We start from the raw sequence: 14521 nt of genomic DNA on the forward strand, positions 1-14521 counted from the left end.
GTTCTAATTAAGTGGAGTATCACAGCAGGTGGAACTCTTATGTTTGGTACGTGTATCAGATATAAAGATAAAGACTAAAGATGGTTCTCAGTACTACTTTATTGCAAAAAGACTGAAAGGGTTTTGTTCCTGTAATTAATTCTAGCAGTAATAACCCTTGGTGGTATTTTTGTAAAAACATGATATCATCTATGTGGCATGCATGACATATATACAGAATATGGTGGTTTAAAGCAATATGTGCAGCCTGGTGCGATTGGTTCTGTTGTGTTCTGTGTAGTTTAAAGACAACAAAAAACACTAAAAAACGGTTCAGTATCTGTTTAATGTTCTGTGTTCTGCATGTTTTAGTACGGAAGGAAACTTTCCAAGTGTTGACTCCTTTTCCAAAACACACACACACACACTATTTGCACTGAGGTGAAACACACTAAGGAAATCTAGTGTGTGATTTATCTACCTGGGTTTGATCAGGACTGTCCTGATGAATGGATGAACTGTCAAATTTATTAGTTTGAAATAAAATACATGTTTGATTTAAATGTTTTCACAATAAAAGTTTTTATTAATTAAACTACTTGTTTTTGATTTATGACCAAACTGAATTAATATTTGATATTTACCAAAATGTTAAAACAAACTTAACCTTATCAGGTGGTGACCTCAGTGTTTCTTCAGATTCTGTTAGTTCATCCTAAACCAAAAGGGTGTGTGTGTGTTTCCTCCACCCATCTTCCATCCCATGTTTCTGTCAGATGTCCTGTTTGCTTCGATCTATGCAACAGAATCGCCTCGTTTGGCTCCAGTTAAATCTTCATCTAGTTCCTCACTGTCTTCACTTTGTTAGTTTCAGTTGCTTGTACAGACAGAAGCACGACACATGAACACCGATGTATGTTTGTGTGTTCACACACGACTCGTTTGCTTTACTCTTTTGTAAGACATGATCGTGTGGAATGCCCTGGTCTTCGTCCTGTCCTTTGAATATAAACTGAAAACATAAAGCAACAGAGTAAAGGTTGTTCTGTTAATATATAAATCTATATACAGAAAATAAAGCCATTGAAATTTGAACTAAGCTTGTCTCATTTATGATTTTTATTTGTAGCGTCATGAGACTATTGTCCCCTCTCTCCTCATGAACTTATCTCCTTGAGATATTGCTCAGGGCCTTTGATGCCTCTGCATCTAAACTGTTTTAACAAGCTATTTGCCTCCCCCTACAGCTCAAGAGAAGATCAGAAGAACTCTTAAATGATCAAAAAACTTTGTTAGTCCAAATAATCATCTGAAGTCAATGTTAAATCAATCTGAAATGACAATATTAATTACTTGCTATTATAATCCTATGATAGTATTTTAATAAGTAATATAACTTTAAACTACACACTAGACTCCTATCACAAGTAATGTTAAAATCACACGACATTCCTTTGCCTCTCCAATCAGAGCTTTCCTTTCTGACGCGTGGCACAGTTTGTGCAGTGTTTATTTTTGTTGTCACATTCTGATTCGACCATAAATCAAAACCTCTGAATTATAAAACTAATTCCCACGTCACCCTTAACTCAGGTCAAACGTTCTAGACTTGCAAGCCGGCCACTCGTAACTTTTTAACCACAAAGAACCTTGACAAGCTGGAAAATAAAACCTGTTGCAAGCTACACCTGAATGCAACGCTCCTTCAGAGTAAAAGCTGAACTCACTGACCCTTCAGGGTCCCGCTGACGCTGTCAAACACCCGTCGTTTACCTGGAGTCAATCCCAAGACTAGTCTGTCGTACCGTACGCTGTTTCGCCGATTCCGGTACCAAAGGGAGGTCCAAGGTCTCTGCAAGAGTATGTAGAGCGGCAAGATGGCGTCTGAATGTGGTTTTTGAAACTATGACTAGTTTAGAGCAAAAACATTCGCTCCCACACAGAACTAACGCTTCTCTGGAAACGAGTTCTGATAACATTCCTTACACCATCTATCTTGCCTCATTTACACCTAGATCCATTCATCACATAGTGTTCGGAGTTACTTAGCCTTGCTTTAAATTGTTTAGAAATAAATCTTCTTAAACTTTAAAACTTGTCTCTCTCTCTTTTAACTCTGGGTTAATACGAAGTGTTACCTAATCCCTGCAATAAAAAGTTCCGATCTTCTGTTTAAAGTAGTGTTCAAAAATGCATCAAATTGATTTCATATTTTTTATGGAATCTCACCTTTGATGGTTTCCTACGTAAGATGTAACTACCGAATCACTACATATTTAAACAATTAAAAACTGAAGTACCTGAACATGAGTAAGTTTCTGTGTAGAACACTGCCATTATGTGGACACATGGAAAACTAACTTTGAATGTTTTCAGATTTTTCTTGTGCAACCAAACTGATAAAAGAAACACTGATTTGTCAATAAAAAGCCTGTTTCATCAGTGAAACGACAACGTAACACTGATGTTTACCAAGAACTTTCTTTTATATAGCACCCCTATCTACAAACCAGGTGCTTCACTAGCTCCAGAATCTAAAAATTTTTAGAGAAGAAATTTTTAATAAAAATTCAAAAATGTAAAGACGGGAGAAGCTACTGAAAAGGAAGACAATCAGGAGGTCACCTCAAAGCCAGCCTGAACAGGTGAGTTTTCCGCTGCTTTTTAAAGGAGTCCACTGATCTCAGGCTGGTGATGACCAAATGAAGCCTTATCGTGGCAGTGTGAGCATCCTGTCAGTGTCCCGATTGATCATGCGCCCTGGCTACTTGGCCAAGGGGGTGTCCCTTTGGCTGACTGGTTAGTGCGTATGACTCACCGGGGAGGCTGGGGCTCTAATCCCGCCCGGGCCCTCGTTTCTCCACCTTGCCACATTATGAAGCATTGAGGCTTTCCCGCCAATTGTTTAACCCAAAGTTTAAAATCTATAAAGTTTGAAGAAAATCCTCAGAGTTTGTATTTTATTTTGAAATTTACCAAATATTTTACTCTGATAACGTGATCTCGTTTAGCTATGTGTTACCTGATTACACAGTAATATGTTTTTTTATGTCGTTATGTTGCCTGAACGTGTGTATGTTCTTGATGAATGCTTCAAATTTAATAACATTTCCACAAAGAGGCTGCCACAGAAATTTAATTAGCAACTCTCAGGAAAAAAAGAAAAATAAACTCATTGCTGGTCTAAAGTCACGCTAGAAATATCGTGGTTGTCTAGCTGGCTACTGGAATCCTCGTGGTTCGTGGCTGGCTGTTGGAAATGTTGCGGCAGTCCGTGGCTGGCTGCCGAACTCAAAGAAATTACTCATTCCTAAGAGGAAAATATTGATTGTATTTCTATGTGTTTCTCACAATAAACAGATGAAAAAAATAAGTGATTTGTATGAACCCACAATATCCCAGTCTCAGGGCAGACACTCATACCATAGCCGATGGAGCTGGTTTTAAAGTATATGAACTCCACTGCTGTGCTACAAGCACGTCACAAACGCCCGTCAGCGTTTATACCTAGGGTTTAAACCTGGGTCCAGAGTGTGTGGAAATTTAGATGATTTGTTGTTGATAAAACCCAACTTTATACCTGTTTTGACTAAATGATGATGTAAACATCAGATTAACTACAGTAAATAAACACTGACGCATCAGTAATCCTTAATCTGTTTAATGAGTCCTTACAAGAAAATGGATTCAGTTTATCCTGTTAAACATACTTTAAATGCTCCCAGCTGCTTTTGTGGGAGAAAATACTAAAAAGCCTCAACTCCTATCTACTAAAAACCAAGACAGAACCGACCCAAACTGCTGCTCACCCAGCGGTGGTTTGGTAACGACGGGTTAAAAAGATTTGGCTTGAATTCATCAACATGGAGAGCAATCAGAACCGTCAGCGCCTTGGCTCAGTTACTGTGTTGAGGAAACTTTGTCTCATTGCGTCTTTAGTCTGTCTCTGAACAGTGTCTCCAGAATGCCGTACAACAGCGCCCCCATGAGGAGGAGCACTGTACTGGACAGGGGCCCCAGAGACACAAGGGCCCCCAGCACATAGAGGAGGAGGAGCAGGAGCAGCGTTCTGTAGCTGGCCAGAAAGCGCAGGCTCAGCCGAGGTCGCCAGTTTTGCTTCGGCGTATGACGGGACATCGGACTCCTCTTCGGTCTGAAGTAGTCGGGATCCATCAGGTAGTAACGCCCCAGTTGACCCAGGAAGTCTGAGCGCAGGCACAGCATGTTCATGTGACCGCCCAACTGAGAGGACAAAAGCAGCACATTAAAAAGGACCCCCTGACCATCAGTGATGTTTGCTTCTGGACTGGATCAACAGGTCTGGAGCTAGAGCACACCAGGACCAGAAACCTGGGGCTTCATTCATCAAACGTTTATAGGAACAGTCCTAAAATCGTTCCTATGAATGAAATTTAGAACGTTCGTACGAACGGTCAAAATCCTGATTTATGAAACGTGGTGGCCTCTCGTACGCACGTTCCTCCGGCCTCTTCTGACGATACATCCCACCTGTGCGTACCCAGGTGCTCGTGTCCGTTCTCAGTCATTTACGATTGGAAAGCCCTCAATTTGCTGCGTTCCTCGGTTGTAACGAGTGCTTATTTCAGTCAGAGTTGCTCTTCTATCAGCTTGAATCAGTCGGCCCGTTCTCTGACCTCTAGCATTAACAAGGCATCAGGGAGAAGTTGAACAGGTGTTCCTAATAATCCTTTAGGTGAGTGTAGAAACAATTCACAGTCGAAGGCACCAAACTGAAGCGATGAGCTGGGGCCATGAGATCTCAGGTTTTCTAGAACTCCCAGAGAGCCGCCATTTGGCACCGTTGTTTTCACCTAGCACTAATCACTTGTGAACGTTCGTTTTTGTTCTGTAAATCACTTCAGGAGATGCTGGTGCTCCCCTCACCTCCCCCTTGCCTGATTTTTTCTAGCAGTCAGGTAAAGAGGCAGCTAGAGAAAATCAGACACCAGACTACTCAACAAGAGTGTCTTCAGTCAGAGGCTACATGCAGCATATAAAGACAGAGCATACAGGCGTCTGTAAAACATGTTTTTTTTTATTACTAAGTTTGTAGCCTATGTAGCTTATGTTGCATTCACAACTTGTGTGCTTATCTGAAGTCTTCACAAAGTCAGTCATACTGTAAATTATTTTGGGTGGGTAAGTTCGGTTGACCAGGTTCAACAGAAGCCCTTTTTACAAAATGCTCAGGCAATCCAAGAAAGCATCAAGGTTTTATTAGAACAATAAACCTTCAAATGCACGAGCCTTTGTGAATGTTTTGTATTGCAACTCAAACAATTTTGGGGGAATAATGCAGGTTAACTGCGATGCAGGCTTCGATTGTCTAGGTTCCAAAACAAGGTTCATAACAGCTGTGCTGAAGCTGCTTTTCAGGTGTTGAAGACAAGCCAGACTCTTGAAAAGGTGATCAGCTAAATCTGACTAGAATTTATTTTTCAGGTTACCTGGCTGCAGTTGCATGTAAAAAGAAACAGTGAAAAGTGAAACTTCTTCAATCCTTTGAGTTTTGACGTGATCTGTTCTCTGTCTCTGCTGAAGCCACGCTCCTTGAGTTTAAGAGGTGGCTGTCCGTCACAGTTCCTGAGAATTGTCTGGCGACTTCTGCCTCTTCTTGTAAAGACAAGTTCACAGATCTCGTTGTCACTCCAATTAGCCATGTCCGCGGGTTGTTCACTAACTTACCCATGTTTACGTGGTTTATATACTCTCTCTGGTCGGGGGTCGCCGCACATTTGCTACGTCATTTGACATCTTCCTCTGTTGTGCCAAGGCGCAATCGCTGTTTATAGGACAGACAACTACCGCAGTATTACTACCAAGCGAGGCGCAACAAATGCAGCAAAATTCGCACAACGCCATGCCAGCATGGCGTGTTTATAAAACACACTGTTGCGGTAATGTTACGCTGATTTGCCGGCAGTGTCTCTTGTAAAAAGGGCTTGTCAGTCATTTTCTACCAGGGCTAAAAGGGCTAAAGAGTCAAACTAAATGTGGCCAACCTAAATGACTGAAAATGTTCAAGTTCCTCCACATTCCAATGGGCCATTGTCTGTACTCTGCACAGATAATGGATACATTTACAAATGAAAGGCAGCTAATTGTCGGTGATTGAGTTGTGATTTTCAAACCAAGGAGCCATTTGGCTACCTCTGGTAGAGCTGACGGTAGTTCTAGTGTTGAAACTACTTAGGTCAAAGATTCGATTTTAACTGGTTCTGGTCTGTGGAAACTAAGGCTCAACCCCTCAGTTAGGACCTTAGAGGACTCAGCTTGGATCATGGGTTCTGGACCGGATCGTCTGACTACTACTCACCCTCTCGTTGATTAGGGAAGACACTTTGTAAAAGAACCGAACCAGCATGGCGTTCTCGTAGCTCCTGATTGGCTGCAGCTCTGGGTCACCTTGATACTGAATGTCAAATCTGCGCAGTCCATTTATGATCTACACACACACACACGCACGCACGCAAACACGCACACACAAATTGAGTGAGAGCTTAATGCTGACTTGTGGACCTGCAGGACAAACACTGACCTGTCTCCGGCCCACGTCTGTGAGGATGAGCCCGTTCTCTCCCACAATGCAGTCTGGCAGCTGTTTGGACGGCCCGTCTTCCTGGGAGAAGCTCAGGTTGGAGATGAGCTGAGTCAGCTGACCCTGGTTCAGCTGCAACACAAATATGAAGATCAGAACAAGTTGTGATTGGACACACATAGAAGGTTAAACCTGACCCGATTGGCCCGTTTGAGGGCGGACATTCAGACAACATGGCTGCATTCCATTTAGAAGCAGCCCTTCTTTTACAAAACCTGAGCTTTGTAGGTCTTCTCCAGCTAAACCTACTCAGTACCGGGTCTTTTCAGTACCTGCTTCCATGTGGTTCCAAGGTTCCTCTGGTTGCATTGTTGTGTTAATCTCTCAAACGTGTAGAGACGGGCTGAAATCTATGGAACAGTGACTCCGCCCCCTAGCCAATCAATGACGGAAGGCAGCGATGTCATGGCGTGAAGGAGTATGCTTGGAACCACAATGAAGCAGGGACTGGAAAGTTGGGGGGGGGATGTACCGGGCCGTGCCGTTCACCCTACAGTCACTCATTCACACCCTGGTGGTGACCAGAGTCTCACTGACAGAACTTGACCCAGACCTTAAAGATTTGGCACAGGTTGTCCAAAGTTCTGTCCAGGAACTCGTGGGTCTTCTTCAGACATTCTCCACTCTCCTCGGGTTCGGTGCCAGTCAACGTGTTGTTGAGGTCTGCAGAGCTGAGCCCCAACCAGAAGAGGAAGGAACTGTTTGCCGCCACTTCGCTGGACTGATCCGATATCCTCTTGGCCGTCTGCCGGGCCTGTGCGATGACCTGGATGAAGTTCAGGACCTGGAAGCAGAACCAAGTCCCTCTGAGCTCTGTGGAGGTTTTTAGAATCACAGCAGGACTAAGGAGAAACTCACGGCTGCTCTGAACTCTGACCCAAACATCTGCTTGTAGCGACAGTCCTGTCCTTCCAGAGAGTACACGTGACTCTTCACCTTGAACACCATGTCAGTCACCACCCGTTGTCGTGACGACAGGTAGCTACCGCCCTGGCTTGGAGACAGGTAGCCTCGGGACTGCCGGTGGTGGAGGACATGTTCCGGCTCCAGAAACAGCTGCTCACCTGCAGACCGGTCTGATTGATGAACACCAGAGACCAGAAGAGCCTGCAGGAACAGCTGGTGTTCTAGGCCTCACCTTTCTGGATCATCTCTGCAAGTTTTGGCTGAGCGAACACTTTAGCCACCCTGAACACCATCAGGGCATTTTTGGCGTTAACCAGGTCCGTTCTGACGGCCCGGTTCAGAAACACCTGGAACAGCTTGGTGTACATCAGCAGGTTCTCATGAACAAAGGGCTCCCTGCAGAAAAAGGTCGACATGTTCATCAGAAAATGACGGAGCAACCAATCACACGTGTGTCTCACCATTTAGCGTGAACGGTTCTGTCTGGGTCAGGCTGAGGACCACTTTTCTCCCCCGTGTATCTCCACGGCTGGATGTAGCTCAGCCACGTCTCCAGAACCTAAACACAAGAGAAGTTCCATGGAAGGTCGTGACCTTTGACTGAAAAACTTATGGTGTTGTAGTCGTAACTCACAGCTCTAAAGGACGCGTCCAGAGGCCAGTGGCCAAAGCAGTGCTGAAGGAACAGGAAGAGCTTCTGCTGCACAAACCACTGCACCACCACTCTGCAAGGGTATCAAACCATCACACATCTTAGGTGTGGTCTTGCTGTGTCGTATTTCTAATTCCATGCTGTAGTTCTTTTTTAAAACACAGAAACAGTTTCGTTACCTGTTCTCCCGCTACGTTTCGTTTGTGGCTGCAGACTTCCTCAGGCTGACGCTGATGGTGGCGTCACTTCCTTCTCCGTTTATCCGCGGGCAGCAGAGGACGTTGTCGCCCTCTGCTGCCCGCTCTCGTCCTCTGCTGCCCACTCTCCCCTCTCCGATGATGCAGTCCCATGCGCGATCCAATGAGTAAACTCCATCGTCTCTGTTCATGGTCCCACATCCACGTCTCCTTATCTCTATAGCTTCTTTTGTCCATCTTTTGTATTTCTGTTGTTCGGTGTTTATGATCCTTGTTTTGTCCCAGTCCATTATGTGGTTTTCTCTTGTGCAGGGATCTGTTACGGCTGACTTCTTTATTGTGCTTTCTGCTTCTTGTTTTGCTGCTCTTGTGTGTTTTCGACTTGTTTCTTTCTCACACTCCTTTCTATGTTCTATTGTTCGTGTGTTGAGTTGGCGTCCGGTTTCTCCTATGTATGTTTTATTGCAGAGTTTGCATGGGATTTCGTAAACGACTCCACACTTATGTCCTGCTGGTATTTTGTCTTTTGGGTGCACTAGTCTGTTTCTAACTGTTGTGTATGGTTTTGTTGGTGTGTTTACGTTGTGTTTTTTCATTGTTGCTCTTATTTTTTCTGTTATGCCTCTGATGTATGGTAGGGTTATCACTGGTTTTGGTTCTTGTCTTTCTGGTTCTTTGCTGTGGTTGTTTTTTTCTTTCTGTTGTTGTTTGTTGTTTTCCTTTCTTTACTGCCCATGTCAGGTATCCGCAGGCTTTTAAAGCATGTTGTACGTGTTTGTCCTCTTGTTTACGGTCTCTTTCTTCTGTTATTGTGTTTGTTTGGTGATATAATGTTCTGATTACTGACATTTTGTGTATGGTGGGGTGTTCTGATGTCCATAATAGATATTGGTCTGTGCGTGTTGGTTTCCTATATGTGTTTATGTTTAGGGTCCCGTCAGTCTGGGACCCTAAACATAAACACACCAACAAAACCATACACAACAGTTAGAAACAGACTAGTACAACCACAAGACAAAATACCAGCTGGACTTAAATGTGGAGTCTTTTACGAGATCCCATGCAAACTCTGACATACATAGGAGAAACCGGACGCCAACTCAACACACGACCAATAGAACGTAGAAAGGAGTGCGAGAAAGAAACAAGTCGAAGACACACAAGAGCAGCACAAGAAGAAGCAGAAAGTACTTTAAAGAAGTCAGCTGTAACAGATCACTGCACAAGAGAAAACCATATAATGGACTGGGACAACACAAGGATCATAAACACCGAACAACAGAAATACAAACGATGGACAAAAGAAGCAATCGAGATAAGGAGACGTGGATGTGGGACCATGAACAGGGACGATGGAGTTTACACGCTGGACCGTGCATGGGACTGCATCATCGGAGAGGGGAGAGTGGGCAGCAGAGGGCGACATCGTCCTCTGCTGCCCGCGGATAAACGGAGAAGGAAGTGACGCCACCATCAGTGTCAGCCTGAGGAAGTCTGCAGCCGCAAACGAAATGTAGCGGAAAAACAGGCAACGAAACTGTTTCTGTGTTTTAAAAAAGAACTACAGCATGAAACCATCACACAGCTGACCCACCACTGAACAGCATGACAGAGCTCTGCTGCCATGGCAACTAACTTATTAAACCATCTTAAAAGGATCTGTTTATTTACAACATGTGAGCCTTGTTGTGCCTCACAATGACCCAGAAGCCCGCCCACCCACTCCACATGAACGCAGATTTAAAGGAGATACATGCTGATTGGCCAGTTGACTCCCAACGGCTTACTCAGTAGATTTAGTAGCGCATCAGAAAATCAAACTATTAATTAGACTGACGTTTAACGCATGTAAACATGTTAGTCTGGCTGAAGGTGAACTGCTTGTAATTGTGCTGAAGCACCCAGATAACCGACTACATCTGCATGTCAACGGCTCACTTCAGTAGCCTGACCGGCCAGCCCCAAGCTTCCTTATATTCAGATAACCCCGCTCCCGAGAATTCTAACCGAGCCAATCAGCGCCGAGCAGCGTACGTCACACAGCGACTCAGCATTTCTCATAAAAATGGCGTCTGGAGTAGAGTGCGCTGCGGCTCTCTCCTCTGTTCTAAATGACATAAAAAGCGCTAAAAGCCTTTCACCTAAAAAAATATGTCTGCGCTGACACCATTTTTTTACTACAGCTAAAAAACTACTGCGTTGCGTGGTGCAGTCGGCATCTCCATCTTTTTTCTGATTGGTTATTTTTGAGCTGGCTAGTCCCGCCCCTCATGTTCCTCTGCCTGTGAGGAATATGACTCGTTCTCTGTGCAGGCCAGGCTTCAGTTTAGCTGATACCGCTAACTTCCAGAAGTGACGAGACCGCAGAAGCAGTAACACGTTACATGTTAACCAGAACGTACCAAATCAGCTGTGCTGCGGTGTCGTCCATTCCTTCGGCTATCGTGCATTTCCTGTTTTTACTCTGCTTTCCTCCTGCTAGCATTTGTTTACCACCTGTGTTGCTACAAGCTAACCGGAAGAATACCAACATGAAAGCGCTGCCACCTACTGTACCGGAGAGAAAGAAACTTCTGTAGAGGGTTTGGTTTTCTAACGTAAACTAGGATGAAGACTCCTAGCTACACATCGTTGAGGTGCGTCTTGTAAAAAGGGCTTTGATCAACCAGGTTAGAGTTGCCTAGAGCTAGTTACTGTCTGTGAGTGCATAGGGCGGCTGACCTCTTGAACTCCTCCAGTGGACTGGTGTGTGCGTGTGAGTGAGCTGAAGCTGATGACGACACCTGCTCTGGCTTCAGGCTGTTCGAGAAGGCATGCAGATGTTTGACCAGCAGGCGGACCACCAAAACGTGCTCCTCTGATGGGCTGAACGGTTCCTGAAAAGGAAACCAGTCACACAACGATCCACACACACCTTCACCTGTCCCCAGGTACAAACAGAAGCCAATCACAGAGTATCCCCAGCCAAAGCAGCCCAACAGCATGCCTGTAGAACCCCAGACACAGAAAACCACTCCCAAAGCTGCACGGTACCGTCGGAGCTCGTGTCAAGGACACTTCTCTGCAGGGGGGGGGGGGGGGGGGGGGGGCTCGGGTGATTAAAGCTTGGTTCAAAAAGCAAAAACCTTCAAATTACCCGTTAGCAGCAGTTAGCATTCTCTAAAGGTTTATCGGCTGGTCTTCTGAAAAACTACATCCTCGTGTACGGGGCATTTTACTTACACACGCACACGCACACGCACACACACACAAACACACACACACACACACGTAGTGTTAAAGGTATTGCCAACAGAAAGGGGGTGCTTCGTTTTTCTTCATGGCCTGTCAGGCTTTGCTGGACCTAGGGTTACTGAACCTTCTGAGACCCATATTTGTATTTGGTGTGTGATGTAAAATTAAGTTAAACTAAAATATTGGCAGTTTTCCTAAAAATTAAAGATATTTTATCTTAAATTCAATTCCAAATGTTTCTAAATAATTTAAAAAGGTTTAAGTTGAAAGGAGCATTATGGAAGTTTGACAGCCAAAACAAGTATAGAAATAATAAATTTATTCTTCATACATTCTCCTGCAATGCCCTGGTCCTGTAGAATGAGCCCTGGCATTTTTACTGCAATTGCCTGTTTTTCTGTAAAATCACAGAAAAAGAGAGCTGCTCGGGTCGAGCAGGCTGCTTCATGCACGTTCACGCTCAGGCATCGCCCGTAGCATTTGCTATCCGTAGCTTTAGCAGCAGAGAGTGAGGTAGTACCAACTCAGCGACTTTGTCGCTGTTCCTAACGCCTAGTGATGAACCTAGCTACATCTCTGAGGACCCTTTGCTACTTTCTTCTAGATATTTCCTGCAAATTAGCAACAAAATAGCCATTTTTGCTCCAAACCGTTCTTTGAACGTTGTTTCAGCTGTCATCAAGGATATAAGAGCTACAGATACGAAAGACGTTACTGGCGCTTTAGCTCATCTAGAAAGACGATGGACTGTGCGGAAGATCCGGGTTCGAATCTAGATGTGAACAAAATTTATTTAGTTTCTTTTTTAAATTAATGGCATTTTTTTTTTACAGTAAGATGCCCAAATTTTTATTTGAGACTCGTCGAACGGCATTGAATTTACAGATAAAAAAGATGTGGGTTCAACTTTCATTTTGGAACAATTTTTCAAGCAAGGGAAGGGAATGATCTGAGCATGCAGGAGGACTGACCCATCATAAACCTTTGTCAGCTGTGCTGAAGAGAAAGGTACAGAACCAAATTATTTAATTAATTAGCTGCACGTTCTTCTGTCCTCTGTCCTCCGGGCCACACACACACACACACACACACACACACACACACACGGAGTTGACTGTCAGCTGTTATTTTCATTAAGGAGTGTGCACGTACAGCATGCGCGCCTCGTGCACGAGCCTACTATTGAAGCTGCCGTTACGCTTTTTGCCTGAGGGGGCAATCGCGAGCATAAAAATTCAAAACTCCGTAAAGTCCCTTTGAAGAGAATAAAATTCTGGTGCAAGAACCCAATGTTGGTAAATGTGGACGTCTCATGAGGTTATGGTGTGGGTCACAAAATGAATGATTAGTGTAATTTCACTTGTGCCAATGGTAATATTTGCCCTGGGAGGCGTGCAACAGCATGATATAGGCCCTGTAAATCCCTTTGATCATCATGCAGAAGCAGAAAAACAGACATCAGGGTGAGAGAAGTAGCCTTGACTGAGCTCAGCTGACACGAGGGTTACCTCCAGGAGGCACCGGAGGGGCGGGGCTGAGAGAAAAGGTAAAAATACTTGGTAGGTGTGGAGGGGCCCAGAGCCTGGTGGGACGAGGGGTTGGCACAGCATGCTGGACATACTGAGGCGGTACTGCAGAAGCGCCAGCTGATCACCCATAACCACCAGGTGGGAGGGGACGAGCAACACAGGAAGACAGAAATAACGTGAGGAAGAAGATGGGGGGGGGGGGGGGGTCGTCAAAACCATTCAGGCAAAAAACACAAGAGAAGAGGGACAAGAGACGAAACTGTAATAAAATGTTTCATCCAGACAGAATCAGCTGATCTGGAATCCTCAGATTCTGTTTAGGAGCAGAGATCATCCTTCTGCGCACACACACACACACACACACACACACACACACCTTGAACTGCTGGATTCTTCTTTTCTATCCAAAGTGGAACAAATTTGGTTTTTATTAAACTTTTTCAAATGTCACCAAAATCAGAATCCAGGAGTTAGTCGTGTTGGAGCGTCTTCATGTGGATGCAGGCAGACAGAATCGGCTGCAAAAATTCAGCTTCAGCACTCTTGATGATGTCAGATGAACTCGTGATTCCCTCGGAGAGAGTCGGGTGTGAGGAGATGAGTAGTAATGGGCTGGAGGTCCGCGGATCTCCTACTGCTCTCCATGCCCAGGATGAGATACAAATCCGGGGAGGCTGCCCTATGGTCAGACAGGCTCCATCTCTTTCAGATCATGTCTGTGATTATATTGATTTGTTGATCTTATTGTTTATCACCTTTTATTAAATTATGTTAGAAAGTATTTTATGGGAAGCACATTGGTCAGCTCTCATGCTGTGTGCTACACAAATAAACTGGTATGGAGATGAGAGCTCTGAACTGTGGGGGCCAGCTGACGCACAAGCTCCAGGTCAATCCTGCAGGGCCGTATCCAGCACATTCTGGGACAAGGCCCCTGGACCACTCAAGGACACACTGGAGGGGTTAAATTAATGGTTACGTATTGTATAGGAGCAGCCCTGAGCTGCTAGTGGATGATGTCCTCGTTAGCCATCAGTTACTGAAGAGTCTGAATACAAGCCTGCCCTGCTCCAGCATATAAAGTGCGATGAGCACACCATTCATCTCCCAAAGGCTCTTGACCAAACCAGAACCAGTGAGGCCTGCCGCTAAAAGGACTACCCCTATACTCAGAATATGGGGTTACAAAAGGTAACTATCATTCTATTTCGTATAGGAAGACTAAGCCACGCCCATCTACTTCCGCCTATAGCTCTTAATGGTGTTGAATGCGAGGCCCCTGTTCATCAGCACCTGTGGAAATAATAAAACGTCAGCCAGAGAACGTGAGAGGGGGTCGCCACCCCACCCCTCGTGCCAGCGCTTAAGGCACAAGCGACACGCGCACTTTGAATTGTCCAAAATA

The 14521-nt window shown here is 44.7% G+C and overlaps 1 protein-coding gene across 7 annotated transcripts in view; it reads right to left on the reverse strand.

Moving 5' to 3' along the window:
* Nucleotides 1-3624: 3624 nt before the first annotated feature.
* The window catches only part of smpd4 (sphingomyelin phosphodiesterase 4), a 29631-nt gene continuing 18734 nt past the window's right edge, over nt 3625-14521 (reverse strand). For 3 of the 7 annotated variants that reach the window (XM_054733423.2, XM_054733415.2, XM_015958269.3), the window contains exons 11-20: nt 13096-13233; nt 11075-11229; nt 8139-8229; nt 7966-8063; nt 7737-7900; nt 7457-7662; nt 7152-7382; nt 6539-6670; nt 6317-6445; nt 3625-4221 (exon numbers count right to left, since the gene is read on the reverse strand). In XM_054733423.2, the coding sequence (XP_054589398.2) occupies nt 3904-4221; nt 6317-6445; nt 6539-6670; nt 7152-7382; nt 7457-7662; nt 7737-7900; nt 7966-8063; nt 8139-8229; nt 11075-11229; nt 13096-13233 (1662 nt within the window). In that variant the 3' untranslated portion in view covers nt 3625-3903. The remainder of the gene's footprint in view (nt 4222-6316; nt 6446-6538; nt 6671-7151; nt 7383-7456; nt 7663-7736; nt 7901-7965; nt 8064-8138; nt 8230-11074; nt 11230-13095; nt 13234-14521) is intronic. The other 4 variants (XM_054733430.2, XM_054733426.2, XM_054733436.2 and 1 more) reach the window with 2 other exon arrangements.

Source organism: Nothobranchius furzeri, chromosome 3 (assembly GCF_043380555.1).
Source record: "Nothobranchius furzeri strain GRZ-AD chromosome 3, NfurGRZ-RIMD1, whole genome shotgun sequence".
Lineage (NCBI taxonomy): Eukaryota > Metazoa > Chordata > Actinopteri > Cyprinodontiformes > Nothobranchiidae > Nothobranchius > Nothobranchius furzeri.